Consider the following 24,157-nt stretch of genomic DNA (forward strand, 5'->3'; position numbering starts at 1 on the left):
AGATCGGTGAGGAACCCAGTACCTATATATTATGTCTATGGAGGAACCGATAGAAAATCTAGAAGCAATGACGAAATACTCAAAGCAGATACCGCGCGCGTTGTGAAGATTCAAATACGGCCCAATTGGGCCGTCTGTTATTTAGTCTGCATCGAGCGCAGTCTTACCTACATAAATTGAAAATGACGTCGTGCGCGTTTCGAAAATGTACCAATTAGTACTTAAAAAAAAACAAAACACATGGAATCTCTTACCACATGTTTTGATTGCAATAAATACGTTGATTATTTACATTTTCAATAATTTTTTTCGAACAATCTGGAAAAGATCGAATTTTCGTCATAGCTCGGGCGAAGAAAGAGACAGCGATACGATTCGATGTGTCTCTTTTGTGTAAATGGTTTTTCGTATCTTTTGTTTCACTTATCTGTCAAATTTGTCAATGTTTTCAATTTTGAATTTGAAAATGGTTCGGAAGAGATTTAAGCCGGAAAATAGTATGGACTTAACAGATCTGTATAAGTAGAACATCGTTGTCTAGAAGTGTTTATCCTTACGCCATCTAGTTAAGATTGTTAAAAATAAAATTAAAAAATATAAATGAAAATCCCTCATTATAACGATATTTTAGTTAAAACTCACGGAAGAAATAGCCCTAGTTATCGATATTCGATCGCTCGATATAAATTTTGGGGGGCTAACTTCCAGGATCCATGAAACGCACTTATACCTTACGAATTTATTTAAAAAAATATAGCTGTCAAAGTAGTAGTTGTCAAAACTGACAGTTGTCATTTTTCAACATTTCTTTTGTTTTAAATTTTAAAATTCAGTAATGGCGGAAACTAAGAGCGGTTTTGACGTTCGTGGTGATGTAATAAGTGGTGAAAATGCCGATTCCAAGGAACATGTTTATCTCGAGGAAACGTTCTATATTCTCACAAAAAAGAAGTCCGTGTTTAGAGTTCGGCTAACATCTAAAGGGCTATCATTGATTAAAGAAACGGACGACGTATCGAAGGAGCAAACCATACTTTTGCGAGATATAATCGGCAGCAAGTGCATGCGAAGTAAGAGACGTCGACCAGGAGCAGGTTCCTGCGTGTGCAGCTCCCTCGTGGGGAGTCAGCCCCTCAAGGTGGTTGATGAAAACAGCGGCGACCTCGACGAGAGCGATATTAGCGCATACCTATACATCTACGCGTATATACTAAAGGATGGGCGCCGTGTACGCAAAAGGGAAAGGACGACTATCACGCTGCGGTTCAGGTCGTACGACAAATACGAGGATAACAACAAGGAGGCTCAGAAGTGGCGGAACACCATCAAGTGTTTGATCGTCAGTCAGCCGGTGACCGTCAGCCTGCCCTCGAACGACAAAAAGCTGCTTGTTCTGTTGAACCCGAAGTCGGGGCCGGGGAAAGCGCGGGAACTGTTTCAGACGAAGGCTGCGAGTATTTTGCTGGAGGCTGAAGTCCCGTACGACCTGCACGTGACGAAGTATGCTCAGTACGCGCGAGAGTTTGTCCGCACGAGAAACGTGTATGCCTGGCGAGGCATCGTCGCGGTGGGAGGAGACGGGGTGCTGTTCGAGATCTTGAATGGGATGTTTGAGAGGCTGGACTGGCAGCAGGCACTAGCCGAAGTACCCCTCGCTATCCTGCCCTGCGGCTCTGGCAACGGTCTTGCCCGAACTATATGTCACCATTACAAGTAAGTGTGTGTTTTGCTAAAAATAAAGTATTTATTTACATATAATTTATGTTAGGAACTGCTCAAATATTTGGGACACTATTCAATATTTATATATGACATACAAATCACTACATGTATATTAAAAAACAAAGTCGCTTTATTAGGGTTCCGTACCCAAAGGGTAAAAACGGGATCCTATTACTGAGACTTTGATGTCTGTCCATCTGTCTGTCTGTCTCCAGGCTGTATCTCAAGAACCTCTATCCGGAACGTACATGTCGGTGGTAACATATTTCAAACGAAGCTTAAGGGGCATGTGTCAAAAAGTAAACAACAAGAGTTTGTTTATTTTGTAAATATTATAGCAAATGAATGTATTTAGATCAATAATTAATGGTATTTGGGTTAGATTTAGTTAAAAACTACTTGTGGAAAATGAGGAGAGGTTTTGAGAGTGTTAAAAACTCAATAAGTTTCAAGGCCCAATCTATGCTCAAAAAGGAAATAAATTGGTGTTAGCAGGACATGTAAGGGATGTAGAAGAGCTAAGAACTAATGGCAATTGTTATTTAATATGAGCCAATATAATTCGTAGAACATCAGTGACCATAATATTGTTGCGTGCTAGGGTTCAAGGTTTTGGAGAGAAAGACCTGCTGACTCTCTTGAAGACTTTATTCACTAAGTCTAGGTCACACAAGCACACACTAGGTCACAACACTTAGCACTAAGTCCAAACACTAATCACTATCACTGTCCTAGGTCATAGCCAAGTCGCAGGTTTCATTGGTTCACTCACTATTGATCACTTGTTGTCACTCCAAAGTCGCCTCGAAGATCGCTCAGATCGAACTGACTGCGGCCTGTCCTCCTGCGACTATTTATTTGGATCGAGGCGAGCCCTAGACTGTTCGAGGACATTCCTTCTCGAATGTACACAATAAACGTAAACACGTAAACAAATAAACAGGTAAACACGTAAACAAGTGTTGGACTTTTCTAGAAGGTTCGAGTATGTACTTGCGCACCTCATGCCATCTAGTATTGAGTAGGGGATTTATGTTGTCGGTGTTCCCTCGATAAGTTTCGCTGGTTTGATGATAGATGGCACTATATGTCTGTAACAATATTATAGGTCATCCAATACGAGTTTTCATTTTACTAATTAATGCAACATCGCATTAACAGGAAACATTTAATATTTAAATAATAATAATTAATTACATAAATAGTAACTTATTTAATATTTATTTAAGTCAGATATAGTAATTGTTTGAAGAGACTATGCCGTATAAGCCCAGCCGCACATTGTCCGAAATTTCTGATCCGAAACATATCTAACACTAAAAATATCGAAACCCTTAAAACTTATATTATCATTATTAATACCTAAACATACTGCGTCTAATCAAGTTTTAAAAAAATACCTGCTCTATAGGTACTGCGTGTAATGGTTGTTTTCCCACAGTAAATTAATGATTCTATCTTAGTTCTTTTTTTTATGAAATAAGGGGGCAAACAGGTCACCTGATGGAAAGTAACTTCCGTTGCCCATGGACACTCGCAGCATCAGAAGAGCTGCCAGTGCGTTGCCGGCCTTTTAAGAGGGAATAGGGTAATATGGGAGGGTAGAGAAAGGAATAGGGTAGGGGATTGGGCCTCCGGTAAACTCACTCACTCGGCGAAACACAGCGCAAGCGCTGTTTCACGCCGGTTTTCTGTAAGAACGTGGTATTTCTCCGGTCGAGTCGGCCCATTTGTGCCGAAGCATGGCTCTCCCACGTATAAAGTTCTACGATAGACTTGGGATTTTTTTTTTGTATTCAAATGTTAAATAAATTTAGGCCGGGTTATAGCCGCTCTCGCCTATAGGCATAAAGTTGCCATAGTACCTACGTGATACAAAATATTTTTCATTTTCAAATTCAAATGTCTTTATTGCCAGAATGTTGTTGATATAAAGATCTTATTAACTACTTATAGTTTTAACATTTTGCCACAACAATGGCGAGCAATTGAATTAAACTTACTCATATAAAATTAATTAATTATTTAGGCGTTCGTAAAAAATACTTCTCTTATAACCACCCTTTTTGAATATACCAATCGATAGGGGGCGCCAAGGGAAGCAAAAAAGCTCAGATAAACTTTTCTCAAAAATCAACCCCCGGCCAGATACAGGCCGATATATGAACCTCGTTAGTATGGCGAAAATACTTAGAAAATTTTTGACGACAAAAATACAACCCCCTATGACCAATCCTTTTTATTATACCAATCGATATCGCCATCGAAATCGATTGCGCCAAGGGAAGCAAAAAAGCTCAGATAAACTTTTCTCAAAAATCAGCCCCTGTCGAATGACAGGCCGAAATGTGACCCTTGTTAGTATGGCGAAAATACTTAGAAAAATTTGGTTAAGGTTAAGGAACCTACGTCAATTAAATGTTGGTGACATGGGTTGAGGAGTATTGTTTTGAGTGAGAAAAACTCCTACTTACCGTTTCCACCGCCAGTAAACTCTCCGTTTAGAAGAAATTCGCATTTGTTTTTTCGTAATCTTCAGATAAGATCATCTGTTTTCTGATGTTTACGAAGTATTTTTATGGCATCTCAAGGCTGTGATGAGTGGGGCTTACTTAACTACTCAGCCACGGATACCGAAGGGGGGGGGGGGGGGGGGGGGCTCGGGGGGCACAGCCCCCCTCCAAAACAAAAACAGGGGTTGATTTTTGAGAAAAGTTTATCTGAGCTTTTTTGCTTCCCTTGGCGCAATCGATTTCGATGGCGATATCGATTGGTATAATAAAAAGGGGTGGTCATAGGGGGTTGTATGGGACCGGTATGTTTAAGGGGGGCTCCCATACAAAAAACACCATTTTTTGTCTACTTTTGCTAAGATAAAAAAAGATATAAACAATGAAAAATTTTGAATCTCTAATAATAATATTTTTAAATATTGTATAGAGAATTTAAAAATATATATAACTTAGACATTATTATTTTTTTAATATATTTTTCTTGGGTCGAAAATACCCAAATTTGAGATTTTTCAAACCTTTAAAACATCATATCTTTAAAAATATTAACTTTATCATGAAAAGTCATAGGACCTTTTTTATTGGTATTTCAATAAAGAATATAAAAAAAATAATTGTCCGGTTGAAAAATAACAATTCCTTGCAATTGTTTAAACAATGTTTGTTTAAACAATATGGCACCGGGTTGCGCCATGGCAACATGCATTTATATAATCAGGAGGGCAATTTGAAGAGGATCGTATAAAAAAATTGAGGTGGAATAGTTTTCGGTACTCATGTGCCGACTCGGGCTAGTCTAATTATACAATAAAGCAATTTAATGAGTTTTATCATATAAAATTATCATTATGAAAAGTAATCTTATCATTACTGTACTTAAAACAAATAATGTTCACAACAAGAAATAAGATTGGCGGGTATTATTTTTAAACCTTTTGTAATCTCCTAGAAAATACCACAGACATGATGGCTATTAAAAAACTAGCAATTCAGCTTGAAATAGCAGTTTTTTACTAGTCATAAAAATTGCAGATCATAAGTTAATAGACATTATTATTCAATAATGTTATTGTGAAACCCATTTACGCAGCGCCCGATCCAGCTATTTCGCCGCTCCGGGCAAAATAATAATTGCCGCCCCAAAAACCGGCCAAGTGCGAGTTGGACTCGCGTACGAAGGCCACCGACGCGACACCGTGCCGCTCTCAATTTGCCGCCCGTCATTTTTGCCGCCCCGGGCAATGGGCATTGTCCAAAAAAAATCACATGTACTTTTTATATTTTTTTTCGTTAAAATAGGGTATTTTAAGAATATAAATTAAATAATTTTGAAATTCATTGGCTAGTTTTTTCTCAATAAATTTTTAAAGTTTCGCTCTGACGTCATCATCGGCGGCTAATTGATCTCTGTAGTGTTTTAAATTTCCTTTCAGTCTTATTTATAATGGCTGGTTCGTCAAATGCAAGTTCTCATTATGTGAAAGCTGATACGAGAAGCTTACCAAAAGTTCGAAATGTAATGTTGGTCGAATTTATTGCTTATTTAACGCCATTGAAGGTCAAACTAAGGTTAAACATATTTGTTCAAAAATATAGGTAACTAATGGGTATTTTTTTCTTTTATATACAGAAAAACGATTACTGACCTTATTCCTCGAAATGCCCGGTTTGCCCCCCCCCCTAGATCCCGATCTAGGGGGGGGGGGGGGGCGCCCTGCATTTAGTAGTTGCGTAGTTACGTCGCAGCAACGTTGACGTCTCCGACGCTTTTACTTCTTGATTTATTGCCACCTTGCCATGCTACCATGCCACCTTGGGCGCACCCGCCCCGCTCTCTCCTCACTAAAGTGATCCAAAATCGATTATTGCACCTTCCCCTTCCAAAAAGGTTGTACGAATTTAAAGAAGGGTCATTTTTGTATGGGAACCGTACCCAAGCTGTAGCACGTTGAGACATGATTATCAAATGAAATGGGTTGAAAAGTTGTACATTTTCTTGTATGACATAACATCTTTTAACCATTTGTGAAAAAAGTTAACGAGGGTAGAAGGTAAGAAAAAATCACTAAAAAAACACCCTGTATTATTGCATCAATTTATAGTGTTGCTGGTAAGTAATCATTTCTAGAAAGTAATCGTATATATCGACGGCCGCTACGTACAGTATCGAATCTGCAAAAATTACATTTTTGTTTTATTACATATTTAAAAAGATATAATGACGGTGCATTATCTGTATAAATTTTGTTTTATTATTTTAATTATTTCAAGTACTTTTTAATCGAATAGTATCGAAAGTACAATATATATGCCGAGAAAACTATGGTATCGGGTTGAATCGATAGTGTTCCGATATAGTGTGACGCGAGCGCAGAATGAATCTACCAGTATCGACAGTCTTTAGATGCGACGAATCTAGGACGTATTTCGTGACTGTTTAATATAAGTTAATTTTACGTAATTATAAGTTTTAAATATTAAAGATGAATAATCGGGGTAAACATCTCGTCAATTTAATTACAAAAACAAATAAAGATTTGTGCAAAACAGTAGAAAGCAATATTGAAAAATCTAAGCCTGGTAAGTAATTTTATATTGTCTTAATTAGTTCGTATTTCATTATGCGTAAAAGATAAAAACAAGTGTGAGTAGATAGTTTTAAATAAAACTTTTGCTATTATTTGCAAAAAACTGTGTACACGTGCAATATTTTGAGGTGAACATAGTATACTATTGAAAGTAGCAGTTTCAATACTGTTCCTCCTCAAAAATGAGATGTATTCTATCGAAACTACCACTTTCAATAATATACGTGGTTTAACTTAAGTTATAAAATATTGAAAGTTGTACTTTCGATACTTTTCTATGTTGAGAAAATATCGAATTTACCACTATCGATAGTGTTTACGTCACTTATAACCTTCAATGTATTTATACGTAGATTCGATTTTTTGTTTTCATAATTTATGTTTATTATCTGGGAAAATAATAAAATTATTTTTAAAAAATAACGACGGGGCCAAATTATAAGCATGATGTTTTACTTTTTAAATCAAAACTGAAAACATCATCTTAAAAAAAAAAGGATAGTTTTTAGCCTTGCCGCGCAAGAAAGCAGCTTGGGAAATCCGGTCAACTGCATTTTCTGAGTAATTTTTTAGTTAGGAAAAAAATATTAAAAGTATTACATTTAAAGGGGTGTTAGTGGGAAATGACCCCTTACCCCGTATTACCTATTTCCAGGTACGATGCCATTTCCAGTACTGTACGGCGTGTTTCGATACTGTACGTAGCGGCCGTTGATATACTTAGTCTGGCCATAAATACTGTCACTAGTAAAAATAAAATATTACACTTGAATTTGGATTCTGTAATTTTTATATGTTTGTTTATTGTGTTTTCTCATTTTGGCGCCAATGTATTTTACAATATTTTGCGATATTAAGAGGATACACCAGGGGCTAGAAGTGAAAAAAAAGTACGTGTCATATCTATAGCTGTCTCCCTTACCTCAAGCCTATACCGCAGAACGCGATAGAGACAACTGCAGAAAATCCAGAAAATCAACGATTCGTTGTCCCCTGATTCCTTCTCCAAAACTTATCCGATTTAAGTACTTTTTTCATTAAAGATTAAAAAAAGGCTTCTGGCTTGAGCTGTGTTCCTATGTTTTGCTTTTTTTTTGTATAATCTAGCCAAATCTGTTTTCTGGACGTTTGAACACAGCGGAAAATCTGGCCATTTTTTTGGGTTTTTGAACGTTCATATCTTATTTAATAATTAAATTATGAAAAAAAAGAAAACATAGGGACATTGTATTAGTGGCCGTAGATATTCAGGAAAAAAATTATAACTCTACTAGCATTATCCAGGGAGGAAACAGGGGACAACGTTTATATGGAAAAAAGGGCGGTGTGGACTCCTCTTAAAATGGAGTGGGGTGATCAAAAGAACCAAATCGCTGTGATTGCATCACACAAAGTAGGTATGGAGTCCAATGTCACTCGAGTGCCTTCCTTTGGGAACCCGTGAATTCTGGTCTCTGGCCTAAGCTATTGAAGGATATTTCTGAAAGCCATCCTACGATCCCTACAAGTAGGAAATGGATCGTAAAACGTCAAACTCGACCCTCGATGACCTTGGGATAAAAACCGCCGACCATTCCACAATGCAGACCATTCCACATCCATATTTTATAACTTTTACAGTGTATCTATATTCTATATATTATATAGATACACTGTAAAAGTTATAAAATTTATTTGCAATAGAAAAAAAAATGATTTTCTTTGTGTCAGTATTTATGGCAAGAGGTATAAATACGGGGTGTTTTTTTTCGTGATTTTTTCTTACCTTCTGCCCTCATTAACTTTTTTCTCCCATGGCTTAGAGATATTTCGTCATACGATAAAACGTTCAACTTTTCAAACCCTTTAATTTGGTATATGTCTCAACGTGCTACATTGGTGGGTACGAAGTGCCCCTCCTTCTTTATGCGCAGCTTATAGAAGAATTGACCCAATCGAATAAATGTTTGTGCTTGCAACGAATACGACTCACATAATATTATTACAAAATTGTTGCGTCACAAATAAAGCCAAAAGTCTGCTATTCAAGTTAAAGCTCGTAATCGTCCTCATTGCAAAACCTTGTAGCCTTTTGAATGTGAAGCCTTCAGTGCAACGTTTCCGCACAAAAGTGTACAAAAGGGCGAAATGTCAGGAACGAAGGAATTTAAAACATTCAATGAAAAAGATTTTGTATGTTTAAATGTACACAAAGCCGTATTTGTAGACTGTAGAGTGGGGGCAACGAATAATAAAAACTATTTTTAATGCACTTCTGCAATGGCGTAACTTGAAAACGAATGTAATATCATTCTACATCAGCGTTGCCAGATATTTTTTTGTGCCAAGTCGGGACTTTGGAACTTTTTGAGTGAAAAAGCGGGATTTGTCAGTCAAAAGCGGGACAAGGTAAAAAAAGGTATAAAATCGAAAGTTTTTTTTAATTTTTATCTTTTTATTTGCGTTAAAATAACGTTTACGTGACAATAGATACCTAAAGAAAATCCACCCCTCTACCTCCTACACTCTTATCAGTAATTATATTCATTACGCAGTACGCACCTTTCTTTCTCAGCAAGCTGCACGTATGTTCGGGCTTTCCCCGAAACTACTGGTGCAAATTGAATAAAATTTAAATATACCGTGTTTATACAATGCTTGCTTAACAACTGAAAATTCAGGCTTGTTGGTTTATCCACAATGAAGTTATAAGGGGTCAAAAAGAGCCTGAATTGGTTCGAGAAAACGATAGTACGGCCGTGCCGCTTTTTTGCTCGACTTGGAGGGGGCACTACCGTGCCCCCAGATCAAATAAAAGAGCTCATTGAGAGTAAATTGAAAAGTCGTGTCGTGTCGTGCCGTGTCGTGATGTGACGTGACGTGACATGTCGTGTCGTGACTTGACGTGACGTGACGTGTCGTGACGAGAGGTGTCGTGACTCGTGACGTAACGTTTGGTGGCGTGTCATGTTATGTCCAGCCGGGTTTTAGAAAATGCCCGGTTAAATCCAGTCACTTTTGCTAAGTGAAATTTAACTTTTTAGTCATGAAGAAATAAACGGAATATAACAACTCGCTAAATATAGTTAACGGTTTTTCACTGATCAAAATCCAGGACTTAAGTTAATCAGACTTTAACAAATTCTTGAAACAAAACAAACTACAATGAAACATACTAAAAAATCTAGCCAAAGAATAACTAAAATACAAAAAATAAATTTTAATCAAAAAAGCTTTTTGAAAAAAAAAAAAGCTTTTATTAAAAATACTCTAAAAAGAACTACTACTGGGCTAAACCTGTTTCATTTAATAATAATTATAATAATCTTTATTTAAAACTTTTAGCATCTGTTACAATGTGTAGTTATAATATGACCTAGGAGTACAATACAATTGTATATGAACTTACGAAGACAATAAATAACAGACTTTACACATATTGTATAACTTTGGCGCCTGCACTAGGCTGAGCCTGTCCTGCAGATCACCAATATATTTTCCTTCTTTTAGACATATAGTTTAGTTAAGATAGATTTGAACTTACAACTTAAGTCTTTAATGTATAACTAGCTATTTGACCGAGCTTTGCTCGGTATTCGATAAAACACGAATAAAATGACATTTTCTAAAAATGATTCCTAGCTAGATCGATTTATCGCCCTCGAAACCCCCTATATATACTAAATTTAATGAAAATCGTTGGGGGCGATTCCGAGATTCCAATTATATATAAGAATTGCTCGTTTAAAGATACTAGAGATCGCCCAATGGTCGAAATTCGATCTTAGTTTCAACATAAATAAGTCTATGGTTTCAACGACATTAGGACTACTATTGTATACAGGGTGTAACAAAAACAAGTGATAATACTTTAGGGTCTGTACGTGTTCCTTGTAGAGAGTTCACTGTGAAAGTAGCAGCGCTGAAAACCCATTTTTTTTTTTCACTTTTGTATGGGGAAACTTGTGACGCTCGGGCCGTTGCCCATACAAAAGTGAAACATTTTTTTCGTTTTTCAGCGCTGCTACTTTCACAGTGAACTCTTTACAAGGAACATGTACACACCCTAAAGTATTATCACTTATTTTTGTTACACACTGTATATTTTGTAAAAAAAATATTGACGTTATCATATATTTTTTCAACTCTTGTCTCTGGGATTCAGTTGATCTCAGACTGGCCGTGTTTAAGTATCTAAGATTCAATAATAAAAAAACTATAATGTCACTTGTCACCTTGTTGTCAACAGACTTCAACCATAAATAAAAGAGTATAATTCGTATGTATAGGCATGTCACTTAAAAATCTGTCATTTTTCCTAGTGTGTGTGTGCTGTAGTGTGTGTAATGTTTTATTTGTAAAAAAAAATGTATGATAAAATCATAATTTCAAAATAATATTAGCTCTATGCACTCCTTCAGAATATAAACTACTAGATGTCCCGCGCGGCTTCGCCCGCGTAAATTAGGAATTTCACAGAAACCGTACATTTTCGAATAAAAATAGCTATAAATACTCCTTTCACGTGGTCTACTCTATATAAGTGCCAAATATTTTCCCCGTTTTTACCACATTGTCCTGAGTTTCTTCGGTCGTATTATTCTTAGCGTGATAATATTATAATATAAATAGGCTATACCTTACTCGATAAATGAGATATCTAACACTGAAATAAGTTTTAAAATCGGACCTGTAGTTCCTTAGATAAGCGCATTCAAGCAAACATTCTCTTCAGGTTTATAATATTAAGTATATATTTTTTTTAATTATCGCTTGACAAACTCGAGCCTCGATCTAAAATACTATGAAAAGGCTCATAATCATGGGACGATGCATGGTATAATATTATGATAATGATGATGATGATGAATGTAATTTGCATAGTAGCATATGCTTTCCGTTCTTAAAATAACGCCGAAACTCCCAAATTTGTATCTATAAAGAATCAGGAGTTCTCTCAGCACCTTCCGAACCACGGTATACCAGGTATACCTCGGTGCAAAATCTTACTTGTTTGTAGCATATGCTTAGAATACTTCTCACGAAACCGAAGTCACATGTTTCCCCATAAATTTTGAGGAGTTCCCTCGATTACTTATGGATCCTTCATCAGATCACCACTTTTGTGAATATAATACCAAATTGGGATGATACTCTACTAACTAAAAGAAAAATTTTGAAAATCGGTTAACAAACGGCGGAGTAATCGTTGAACATAAGAAAACGAACATAACCTATGTGTTATTCTGATGTATAAGCTATATTATTGTAAAGTTTCATTAAAATCCGTTCAGTATTTTTTGCGTGAAAGAGTAACAAACATCCATACCACACATCCACACATCCATACATATATACATCCATACATCCAAACAAACTTTTGCCTTTATAATATTAGTAGGATAACTGTGCAAAATTTCATTTACCTACGTTTCCCCATTTTTCGTTAAAAGGGATACAAAGTTTTTGGCTCACGTATTAATATATAGATAAGATCACCGTAAACAAATTGTGTACGGTGTACCTCACATGATACAACAATAACATATTAAAATTAACATTAAAAACAAAACTATTTATCATACACATTTTATCTTAACCCACAACGTGCACAAAAACTGCAGGATTACATCAGCTCAATTATTATTCTCGTGCATTTATTCCATTTTTAAATCGTTTTGAACGCACCATAAAATAGATGCAAGCATTCTCCTACTGGCGAATTATGTATATAATTTTGCTCTAACCTGGATTTGCTCAATGCTAAAAGCGCAACACTTTGTCATAACATAATCACGGTTATTTCATAACGGTCGCAGTGAAAGGTAATTCGTTGGTATAAAAGGAAGAAAAATATAAATAACCAGTTTTGAAAGTTGGTACAGTTGTTCCTAAAGGTGTCCAGATAAATATACTAAAAGTCCCCGAGGGTGGGACAAGAGCCGGTGGTGGGGGGAGGGGGGGAAGAACTCTTTAATGTCAAAGCAAGAACAAAGTGAATAATGCAGATATATTATAACTATATAATATAGGTTTACATGAGCATCAATTTCTCACAAATCACAATACAAAATACAAACTCGGTTTTTGTTGTATTTTTGTTGGAGAAAAAAAAAGTAGAGCCAAAGATAAACACTCGAGATGAGTAGGCACTTAGGCAGGCGACCTTGCAGCCGTAGCGAAGTCAAGCGTAACTTCATGTTGATTACGTTTTTAAATTTAAGTACATGTAATATGACGTATAATAATATATCCATAATATTATCATTTGAGGCGTAAATTCGTAGTGTGCCGAAAAATATACATTTAGATGATATGATTATACCTACATCAAAGCCTACATCATAATTCATAATGAACTATGAAGTGTGTTAAATTAGTGGTGGTTAAATTAAATCTGTATCGTAAAGCATCTATAATCTATATGTATATTAATACGTGAGCCAAAAACTTTGTATCCCTTTTGACGAAATATGGGGAAACGTAGGTGAATGAAATTTTGCACAGTATAGTTTATATGGTGATGGAGTGCATCGAGCTAATATTATTATTTTGAAATTATGCTTTTATCATACTTTTTTTTAACAAATAAAACATTACACACACTGCAACACACACACTAGGAAAAATGACAGATTTTTTAGTGACAAGCAATACGAATTATACTCTTTTATTTATGGTTGAAGACTGTTGACAACAAGGTGACAAATTGAAAATGGATTATAGTTTTTTTTATTGAATCTTAGATACTATTAGACAATGCTTACGGCCGTTCCCAATATTTGATCTATCTCTGGTTTTGCCCTATTAGAGGTAGGAATAGCTCACATTAGACATTAGAGGCATATATTTTATGTCAATTGTGAGCTATTCCTATCTCTAGTAGGGCAAAACCAGAGATAGATCAAATATTGGGAACGGCCGTTACACGGCCAGTCTGAGATCAGCTGAGTCCCAAAGACAAGAGTTGAAGAAAATAAAGACATATCTTTTAACAAACTAATATAGATAGTAGTCCTAATGTCGTTGAAACTAAGATCGAATTTCGACCATTGGGCGATCTCTAGTTTAAGGTAAAAGCACTAATGCACAATGCTAGGGAAAGTAACTATCGTCGCCCATGGACTTGACGCTGTTACGACGCTCGCCGCGTCCTTGATAGGGCGAAATAGGAGAAAAAAAAAAACTTTTTACTTAGATAAAACCTAAATGCAAAATGTAACCACATATTATTCTTCTTTAAGTCATGAGCTTTTCGTAGATATGATTTTTGAAAGTAAAACTATTGTAAGCTTCATGAAAAATAAGAAAAATATCACAAAATATTTGAATTTAGCCTCCTCTTCGGAGTTAAAATGCTCAAAGACCGAAAAAAGAGGTCCAGAATGGAAGAAGAATGGATAGAATCTGGAGACAACGTGGATAATATTTATGCATGGAGCTACTATGATGAAGTAAATGAAATCTTTTAAAATAACGGCAAATAAAGACCTAAATAATAAAAAAAATCGGCCAAGTGCGAGTCGGACTCGCGCACGAAGGGTTCCGTACCGATACAGAGCAAAAATGGGCTGAAAATTGTGTTTTTTGTATGGGAGCCCCCCTTAGATTTTTATTTTATTTTAATATTATTATTAAATATTAAAGTACACATATAAAAAAAAATGTGTGTAAAAAAGAAAAAAATTCAAGTGCCTCCTCTTGCGAGTTGCGATTATCGATATAGAGCGAAAAAGGCCGAAAAAATCACGTTTGTTGTATAAAAAAAATAATGTGTGTAAAAAAGAAAAAAATTCAAGTGCCTACCTCTTGCGAGTTGCGATTATCGATATAGAGCGAAAAAGGCCGAAAAAATCACGTTTGTTGTATGGGATCCTCCCTTAAATATTAATTTTATTTGGTTTTTAGTATTTATTGTTATAGCGGCAACAGATATATACAATGTGTCCCGACACCGGTGTCCGATCCTTTATATATGTATATGTTACGCTCAAAGACCGAAATCGCTCAATGAGCGAAAAAAAGGCTCACAACGCGTTGTGGTCACAGTGAAACGGCCACGACGCGTTCTGGCAATCACAAAAAGACCGTAACGCGAAATTCGTGTCGTGGCTGATATGCTATTCGTTTTTCTTGATTTCATAGGTATGGAACATTATATCTGCATAACGTGTTTATCATTATTATTTATAAAATATCCATAATTCCATACTATATCTATACTAATATTATAAAGCGGAAGAGTTTGTTAGTTTGTTTGTTTGTTTGAACGCGCTAATCTCAGGAACCACTGGTCCGATTTGAAAAATTCTTTCAGTGTTAGATAGCCCATTTATCGAGGAAGGCTATAGCCTATATTTTATCACGCTAAGACTAATAAGAGCGAAGAAATAGAGGAAAATGTTGAAAAAACGGGGGAACATTATTTGAAATAGCAAATTTGAACGCGCTAATCTCAGGAACTACTGGTCCGATTTGAAAAATTCTTTCGGTAATAGATAGTCTATTTATCGAGAAAGGCTACAGGTTATATTTTATCACTCTACGACCAATAGGAGCGAAGAAATAGAGAAAAATGTTGAAAAAACGGGAGAAATTATATGAAAAGGCTTATTTGAAAGCGCTAATCTCAGGAACTACTGGTCCGATTTGAAAAATTCTTTTAGTTTTATATAGCCCATTTATCGAGAAAGGCTGTAGGCTATATTTTATTACGCTAAGACTAATAGGAGCGAAGAAATAGAGGAAAATGTGAAAAAAACCGGGGTAAATTACATATAATTGCTTATATTTATATCTTAAGAACTACTGTATCAATTTTTATGTTACTTGGCAAACATGAAGAATAGACCACGTGAAGGGACATAGGCAATTTTTTGCGGAAAAATGTACGGTTGCGTGAAATTCCTAAATTATGCGGGCGAAGTCGCGCGGAACAGCTAGTGTACTAATATTATTATTACTGTATGTCTGGCGCAACGTAGTTGCGGGTATCAACTAGTAGTATTATATTTAAATTATAAAAATAAAAATAAAGCTAAATTTTTATAATTTATTAATATTAGATTACCTTATATTAAAAAAAAAACAACAACAACAAACAATAACATGTTGCGCCAGACAGGCAGACAGTAATAATATTAGCACGGATATTATGGGACTATGGATATTTTCAAATAATAATGAAAAACACGTTATGCAGTGATTTAGTAGAAGAAAAAATATTTTGTAGTACGAGTGGTAATTTAAATATAATCTTCCATACTTATGGACGATTAATCAATCAAGAACAAATCAAGAAGAAAAACGAATAGCACATCAGCCACGACACGAATTTCGCGTTATAGTCTTTTTGTGATTGCCAGAACGCGTCGTGGCCGTTTTCATTAGAGCCACGACGCGAATTACGCGTCGTGGCTGTTTCACTGTGACCACAACGCGTTGTGAGCCATTTTTTCGCTCATTGAGCGATTTCGGTCTTTGAGCGTAACATCTACACAATCTGTGAAAATTTCAGAATTCTAGCTATAGCGGTTCTTGAGTTACAGACATAGAAGAAACTATTAATCTTTTATTTTCATAAATATATATTTTATTAGTTATCTGGGAGCACGGCAGTGCTCCAGCCAAGCTTTTTAGCAAAGGCACGGCCGTAGCATACTTTTCTCGCAGCGGTTCGCGGCTTTTTCACACCCCCTTTATCTTCGATGTTAACAAAGCTAGGGATTTAGAATTTCGGTGACTAGGAGCAAGTATTAAAACTAGCTTAACCTCCAAATGACATAACATTTTGATAAATAGTTTAATAGTTACGGATGATCAAAGTTACTACATTTTGTCACTCACTGACTGACAGATCATCAAAGTCTAAGGTACTTCTAGCAGACTTAGAACCTTGAAATTTGGCAACAAGGTAGGCCCTTATCCACAATGAAAGGAAAAATTATGAAACTGGCCAAGTGCGAGTCGGACTGGCGTACATAAAGTTCCGTACCGTAAATTTGTATGGGAAAATAACCCCTAAATCACAAGTTTATGTACTTTTTATTACTTATTATTAAAGTTGAAATACAATTAAATATTTTCCGAAATTTTCAAAAACCTTACTTTTACCATTATGGATATAGAGCAAAAAAGGGCAAAAAACGTGTTTGTTGTATGAGACCCCCGATTAATCATTTATTTTATTTTAGTTGGACTAATAGCTTTTATAGCGACAACAAAAGTATATAATTTGTAAAAAATTAAAATATCTAGCTATTGCGGTTCTCGAGATCTATCCTCGTGACACACGGACGGACGACAGACAGACAGCGAAGTCTAGACTCATTAGGAATAGGCTCCCGTTTTCATCCTTTGGGCAAGGAAACCTAAAAACTGATAAGTATAATATAACTTCATTAACCCTTAGCTGGTTTCGCTAAAAAAGGCAACGTATCTGGTATCGGGGGTAAAAAGTGACCCCACTCCAATGAAACATAAAAAATGTATAAAAACAGCTTTTCTTCAAAATAATTAGTTTTGTATACTGAAATTAATCTTTTAACCTAAATGAATTTAAGCTTTTAAGGCCAATAACATTAATGAATAATATTTTTTTTCCTTATATAAAAAAATATCTAAATCTTCGATCATTTCGTATTTGGATTTTGAACGACTTTATACAAATAAACCAATTTTGAAATATCTTGTAATTTTATTGTTATAAACTTTTGTTTCAGTGAACCTTACATTCCACAAAACCTGACGGGGATGTCGATGGCGCTGGCGCGAGGTAAAACTACCCACATGGACGTCGTCAGAGTGGAAACTAAAACAAAAGTGAGTATAATTATAAGTAACGAGATAGTGTATTTACCACTGCAATGTTTTGACGCTAAAGTGCAGCACCAGCATAGCAAGTAAACAAAAAATTTGATTCGACGTTTGACAACGTTTCTGTAAATTTTCTGATATGACTAGCGTAATAATATTTCGTATTCAAAAACAACCGCTGATTTAGCCCGGCCGCACATTGTCCGAAATTTCTGATACGAAACAGCTACGATGTCAGTTGCCACGGACAGAGTACAGACAGACAGACAGGCACGTCTGAGGGCTGGTTTACCACGTATTAAGTTGATAAGTAGTTAACTAAATTTTAACTTAACTTTAAGTTATTTATTGCATGTAAACACAAAATTTAGTATCAAGTAGCAAGTTAAAATTTAGTTTAGTACTAAACAAGGAAATTAGAAATATAGGGACCGCTATGTAGATGTTTGATTTCACATAACATTATAGTTTAAGGATCAGTTTTCAGCGAACCAAATCGAGACAATCAGTGACATGGCGATACAAAATGCAAAAGACACTGTTGGCGGTCCCCCGACACAGTGACAACAGTTATGGACTAAAATATCACTTTACACTTAGGAATTATTTAAACTTAAAGTCAGTAAAATATATTATTTCATTACTTTTTAAAGTTGTTTGGCGGGGGTTTTTTTAAATTTCTTAATTTATTTGTTAATATTTTTTGCGGATTGAATTTTAATAATTTAGGTATGATTTTTTTTTGTATGAATATATCGTCTTTAAAACACACTTCTTTGTCTCAAGTCCTGCAGCCATAATAATGTAAGACCGTGAAATGTAATTTGGGCTTATGCTATCACCATCATGCCGTTTTTAATCGGCTTAGGTATTTGATTGATAAATAGTTAATTATAAATAATTTGTGTTGCATCACCATTAATATCAACATTGATAATAATAATGGACACCTTTTACAGTACTTACGATTACTATGTTAATATGTCCTTTTGATTAATTGAAGATAAGCCGTTATAGAAAAATTGTTTCTAAGAATTGAGTGTCACCTAAGGAAAATCTCAGTCCACCAACCTTTGTAACGGATTATACAAAAGTTGTTTAGATTAAATCTATACTATAATATTATAAATGCGAAAGTATCTCTGTCTGTATGTCTGTCTGTTTGTCTCGCTTTCACGCCAAAACCACTGAACCGATTGTAATGAAATTTTGTACACAGATAGTCTAAAGCCTGAGAAAGGACATAGGCTACTTTTTAACTGGAAAAAGGGGTTGAAAATGCGTAAATTTGTTCAAATTAAGTTAGTTCCAAAAATTCATAACAGATGGTGCTAAGAGACTACTAATCGTCTACATCGCGCTATCGCTTACTCTTACGTGTTTCTATAAGAGGTGGTACCATCTCAAGTTACATTTTTCGATCCTTTAGATTGTTTTACATGCTTTTATTATATAATAACTCACTACTCAGTACTTCAGTACTTCATCTATTCAGTGACGTAACCTTAAACCTATCAATCTTATCTTATAAGAAAAATATGACTCTTCCTGACATCTATTGGCGAATAATAATACTATTTTGTTAGCAACTAATTGTTTTAACGACCAGCAGATGGCGTTATTAAGTAACACGAAGTCAATGAATGTTTGCTATACCATGCTATACCGAGCGAAGCTCGGTCATCCAGGTACTGATAAATTATAGTTTATGGGTAAAATTGTAAGTTTTAAAATTTGACATAAATAAAGTTTAATTTAAAATAAATTAATTAGTTTAATTTAAATGAACTTAGTTTAATTTAAATGAAATATTATGTGCACACTGCACACTGCACAGCTGTTTTTGGGTATTTTGATTTAAGGGGTACTAGGGTTTTAAAAAGCTTTTAAATTTGACACTATAAAGTTATAAACTGACTATAAACTGAAGTCCACGCGGACGAAGTCGCGGGCAACAGCTAGTATTATCATAAAATGCTTTCCAAGTTTAAGAAGCAAAAGTTAACTAGGCCCCTCGTCCTAAAGAAACAGAAATTATATTATTCCATTGCAATATAATTTCTGCGTGTTGTGTGTGTCAGAAGAGCATTATAAACATGCTTTGTGCGATTGTTTCATTCAGTTAAATTAGTTTAAAAAATATTAGAACGCACTGAGATATCGAGTGTTAGAACGTGTCGAATCTCACCATTAATTTCCTTGCTCGACAGCTAGTTTGTTTTACTCGTCTCGCAATTACCTATGGAAGTTTCCAGCAAGGTCGACTACTTTTTAGATTTTTTCAAATTGTTTTTACGAATTTGCTTATCAGTGAAGGCTAGTTTGCTACAACTAAGTTCTGTTTCTGTTAATATAATGTAATGTTGAATGTTCTATTCTTTAAAGACATCAAAAACAACCCACGTGTCTTTGCACTTTATTATACAGCAGACAGACAATGTTCAATTATGAAACGGTAGCTACTTTTTAGGGTTCCGTACCCAAAGGGTAAAAACGGGACCCTTCTATGCTATTACTAAGACTTCATTGTCTGTCCGTCTGTAATTCTGTATGTCTCCAGGCTGTAACTCAAGAACGGTAATAGCTAGAGAGTTGAAATTTTCACAGATTATGTATATCCTACCAAAACATTAAATGTAAAAAGAAGCCAAGCAAAATATTGCATAGCTATGCAATATATCTATCGTAAAAAGTTTTCGAATAATCCGACTCCATTGCTTGAAAACGAACCCTGGCTGATCAAATTTATTGCATTGGTAGTTACTCCTCTTCGATCCATAATAATTTGTATCCCTGAAAATTGTATTTTTGGTATTTACTAATTACTCTCTTCTATCAATTTGTCTGCTTTGTCCCCTAAAAACGTTTGCTGTATCCACTGCCCAAATATGAAATAGCGCTGGCCGCTGGCTACTTATAGCCAGACAATCCATTTGCTTCTATCCCCCCTATAAAAGTATGGCCATCATCAAATGATCTACGTCCTATGTTCTCCAGGTCACAGGTGTAATGTTATCATTCAATTGAGTTCGTCCGTCACAACAAACGTGCGGATACAATTATTACTCTCGGATTATCCTATTATCATCATTAGCCCAGGAACGCGGTTCATTGCTGTCGCGATACATAATATTAAGTTTATCTGCCACATCATACAATGACTTATGACTTTGTAGTTAAGAGCCTGCTGCCAAAAATATCAGAGCACGCTAGCCTCGCCTACACACCCCGCTATCCTCCAATCGTAATATCATGATTCCATGAATCGTGACCCCGAGCAATGTGCTTTACGCTGCAGCTAATAGTGAACAATATCGCGTAACAACGGTTTCCGCATTATAGCACGAAAGTAAAGGTCGTAAGTCCCAAACGTATTTTTGATGTTTACTTAAAAATTAAATACAATACGTACTAATATTTCCTTTAGCCATTATTTTATAAAGCGGGGAATTGACTACCAGTACCGAGCCCCCCGCTACGGGCCGCCCGTCACGGGCAGGTCTGTCGCATAAAAATATTTTTTTAAGATTTCATAATTTATAAAAATATTTTTTAAGATTTCATGTACCATTTTATCGGCATCATTAATGCATTAATTCCAAATTACAGCTTTGTAGGTCCTATAGTGTCTGAGCAAAACCGCGGACAGACAGACAGACAGACAGACAGACAGACAGACGGACAGACGGACGGTTAGACCGAAACTATAAGGGTTCCTTGTTGACTACGGAACCCTAAAAATAACTTCTGTAAAATTTAAGGCAATCTTGATTCTTGAGTTTTTAAATTAGTAGGCAACTACCTCTTGTTATCATTATTTGTATGAATATAATTCGTTTCATAAACGCTTTATAATTACTTCACCTCAACACACTTTAAGGGCAAATCGATAATTATTATAATTTGGGTTACAAATTTTTACATATTTTAAACTTTACCACTAAATTATTATACCGTAAAATAGAATATTAAATTATTTTGCACAATAAAGTCTAGAGGTATAAAAAGATTTTTAAGCTCTCATAACACTGTGTCAAGTATTTTATTATTTATAAATTACTAGCTGTCCCGGCAAACGTTGTTTTGCCATATATATATTTTTTGGTATGAAAAATAGATGTTGGCCGATTCTCAGACCTACTCAATATGCTCACAAAATTTCATGAGAATCGGTCAAGCCGTTTCGGAGGAGTATGGCAACGAAAACTGTGACACAAGAATTTTATATATTAGATATGAATAGTTAGTCCTAGTCTTCGTATGCTGGAATATCTATATATTAAGGCGACGCGGACGCTTTGATAATTTGGCTGTAGCGATATCGATTTTTCTCAGCAATGAATTTAATTTTTTATTTGAGGTCAAATTTCGACCATTGGGCGATTTATTAGTGTAGGCCACTTTATTTCCACCGCCCCAATGTACGGTATTTGTCGGCCCCCTACGGACGCTTCCGTCCGGCCCCTAGGGCTATGATGAGATGAGATGCTATAAAATATTATAAGTTAAGTATAATGTCCAACCTCAAAAATTGATTTCTTTCTTCCAGATAATGTTCTCATTCCTATCCGTCGGCTGGGGTCTTCTTTCGGACATCGACATCGAGAGTGAAAGTCTGCGACTCATCGGCGGGCAGAGGTTCACCCTGTGGGCCCTCGCGCGGCTGGTCGGCCTAAGGAAGTACAAGGGGGTGGTCAGCTACGCCAAAATAAAAGATATCAGTACCCTCCCCAAACCGAAGTTCCCTTTAACGCTCTCCCACAGCGTCAGCCAAGATGGCACCTTAGACTCACCGGACGCCGAGGCGTTCTTCGATTGCGACGAAAACTCCGACGTTTTCACGCACAGGGAGAACGGTAAACGCCACCAAAGGGTCGACTCATGGTACTCCGTTAACTCCAGAAAGAGCGCATTCTATAGCACACGCGGCTCAGAGTACCACAGTGTCACGAGCAACGGCTCAGAAATGAGGTCGCCTGTCCACGTGTGCATGCACGGTCCGGCTTCTCATCTACCCGCACTCATGTCCCAACTACCTTCCCATTGGACCCACGAGGAGGGGGAATTCGTAATGGTCCACGTCTCGTACCAGTCCCACATCGGTGAGGACCTCCATTTCGCGCCTCAATCCCAGATATCAGATGGCGTTATGTGGATGCTCATCATCAAAGCCGGGATATCCAGGTCCCAAGTGTTCTCCTTCCTCCTCGGACTCAACCAAGGCAACCATTCCACTGCGAACGATGAGTATATAAAAATGATTCCAGTGAGTGCGTTCAGGATAGTGCCCGAAGGTCCAAATGGATACCTTACGGTGGACGGTGAGCTAGTAGAGTATGGGCCCATCCAAGCCGAAGTGTTTCCTAACTTAGTCAACCTAATAGTACCAGATACGAAATAATACAAACTGATTTTGTAAATATTGCTAGTGTCAAAAGTGCACATATTCAAATGGTTGTGGCTAACGATACTAGTATAAATTAAAATTATATAGATTTTGTGATTAAAGTGGGAATAATTACAACTCAAATTGTGATAATTTCTTATTAAGGGATGTGTTAATGTTCGGTAACTAGTCAAAGCGTGTGTGCAATACGTGCCAAGTGTTTGGCACTCGAAACACGAAATATTCCAACATTGTAAATGTAATTATATCGAATGGTTATTAACAAGTTTGCCCGAAACTGGGGCACTCGATATAATATTATTATGTACATGCTAATAACTAATAAGTATAATATGCTACAATTTTTTAATACATGTATGGTACCATCTATTTATGATGAATCATTTTCGAGTTTATGTATGTAAAGGGTTAAGAGCCTGCTGCCAAATATTTCAAAGCACGCTAGCACCGCCTACACACCCCGCTATCCTTCGATCGTGATATAATGATTCCATGAATCGTGCTCCCGAGCAATGTTCTTTACGCTGCAGCTAATAGTGAACAATATCGCGTAACAACGGTTCTCGCATTATAGCACGAAAGTAAAGGTCGTGAGTTACTAGGTCGTAAGTCCAAAAACTGTTTTTGATGATTATGTACTTAAAATTATGTACTAAAAATTAAATACAAAATGATGTAGTAGTGCAAGTTATTTAATGATAGTAACTCAATAAGTTAACTAGAAAGTAACCAGAAAGATTCATAATTTCGAAAAATATTTAACTATCGAATACAATAAGTGAATCGTGCTTTCAGTTTAGCAAATATCAGATAAATATACAATGATTAAATAAATCTTAATTTCATTTAAGTCAATCGTCTTCCGGGATCGTAATACTTATTAGAAAACACGGCAAAATTTGGCAGCCCGCTCTTAAGAAGGCGACTAACCAATTATGGCAAAACAACGTTTGCCGGGACAGCTAGTAATATTTAAAGAAAATAAAAATGTAAGGGGGGCTCCCATACAAAAAACACTAACACTTTTTTGGCCTATTTTTCGTCTGTAACGGTGCGGAACCCTTGGTGCGCGAGTCCGACTCGCACTTGGTCGATTTTTTTAACTGTTACCAAAGTTAAGAGGCCGCTCTCGC

The 24,157-nt window shown here is 36.0% G+C and overlaps 1 protein-coding gene across 1 annotated transcript; it reads left to right on the top strand.

The window, feature by feature from the left end:
- Positions 1-835: 835 nt before the first annotated feature.
- LOC121739129 (sphingosine kinase 1-like) lies at positions 836-23,393 on the top strand. Its single transcript, XM_042131466.1, has 3 exons — positions 836-1,713; positions 17,524-17,623; positions 22,167-23,393. Exons 1-3 carry the CDS (start codon positions 836-838, stop codon positions 23,016-23,018), a joined length of 1,830 nt encoding a protein of 609 aa, XP_041987400.1. The 3' UTR covers positions 23,019-23,393.
- The last annotated feature ends 764 nt before the right edge of the window (positions 23,394-24,157 follow it).

This window comes from Aricia agestis, chromosome Z (genome assembly GCF_905147365.1).
Source record: "Aricia agestis chromosome Z, ilAriAges1.1, whole genome shotgun sequence".
NCBI lineage: Eukaryota > Metazoa > Arthropoda > Insecta > Lepidoptera > Lycaenidae > Aricia > Aricia agestis.

Coding starts and splice junctions, on each gene's coding strand:
- LOC121739129 (XM_042131466.1), top strand. CDS start 836: ATGGCGGAAACTAAGAGCGGTTTTGACGTTCGTGGTGATGTAATAAGT. Junction 1,714..17,523: donor ACTATATGTCACCATTACAA/GTAAGTGTGTGT, acceptor CTTTTGTTTCAG/TGAACCTTACATTCCACAAA. Junction 17,624..22,166: donor GAGTGGAAACTAAAACAAAA/GTGAGTATAATT, acceptor TCTTTCTTCCAG/ATAATGTTCTCATTCCTATC.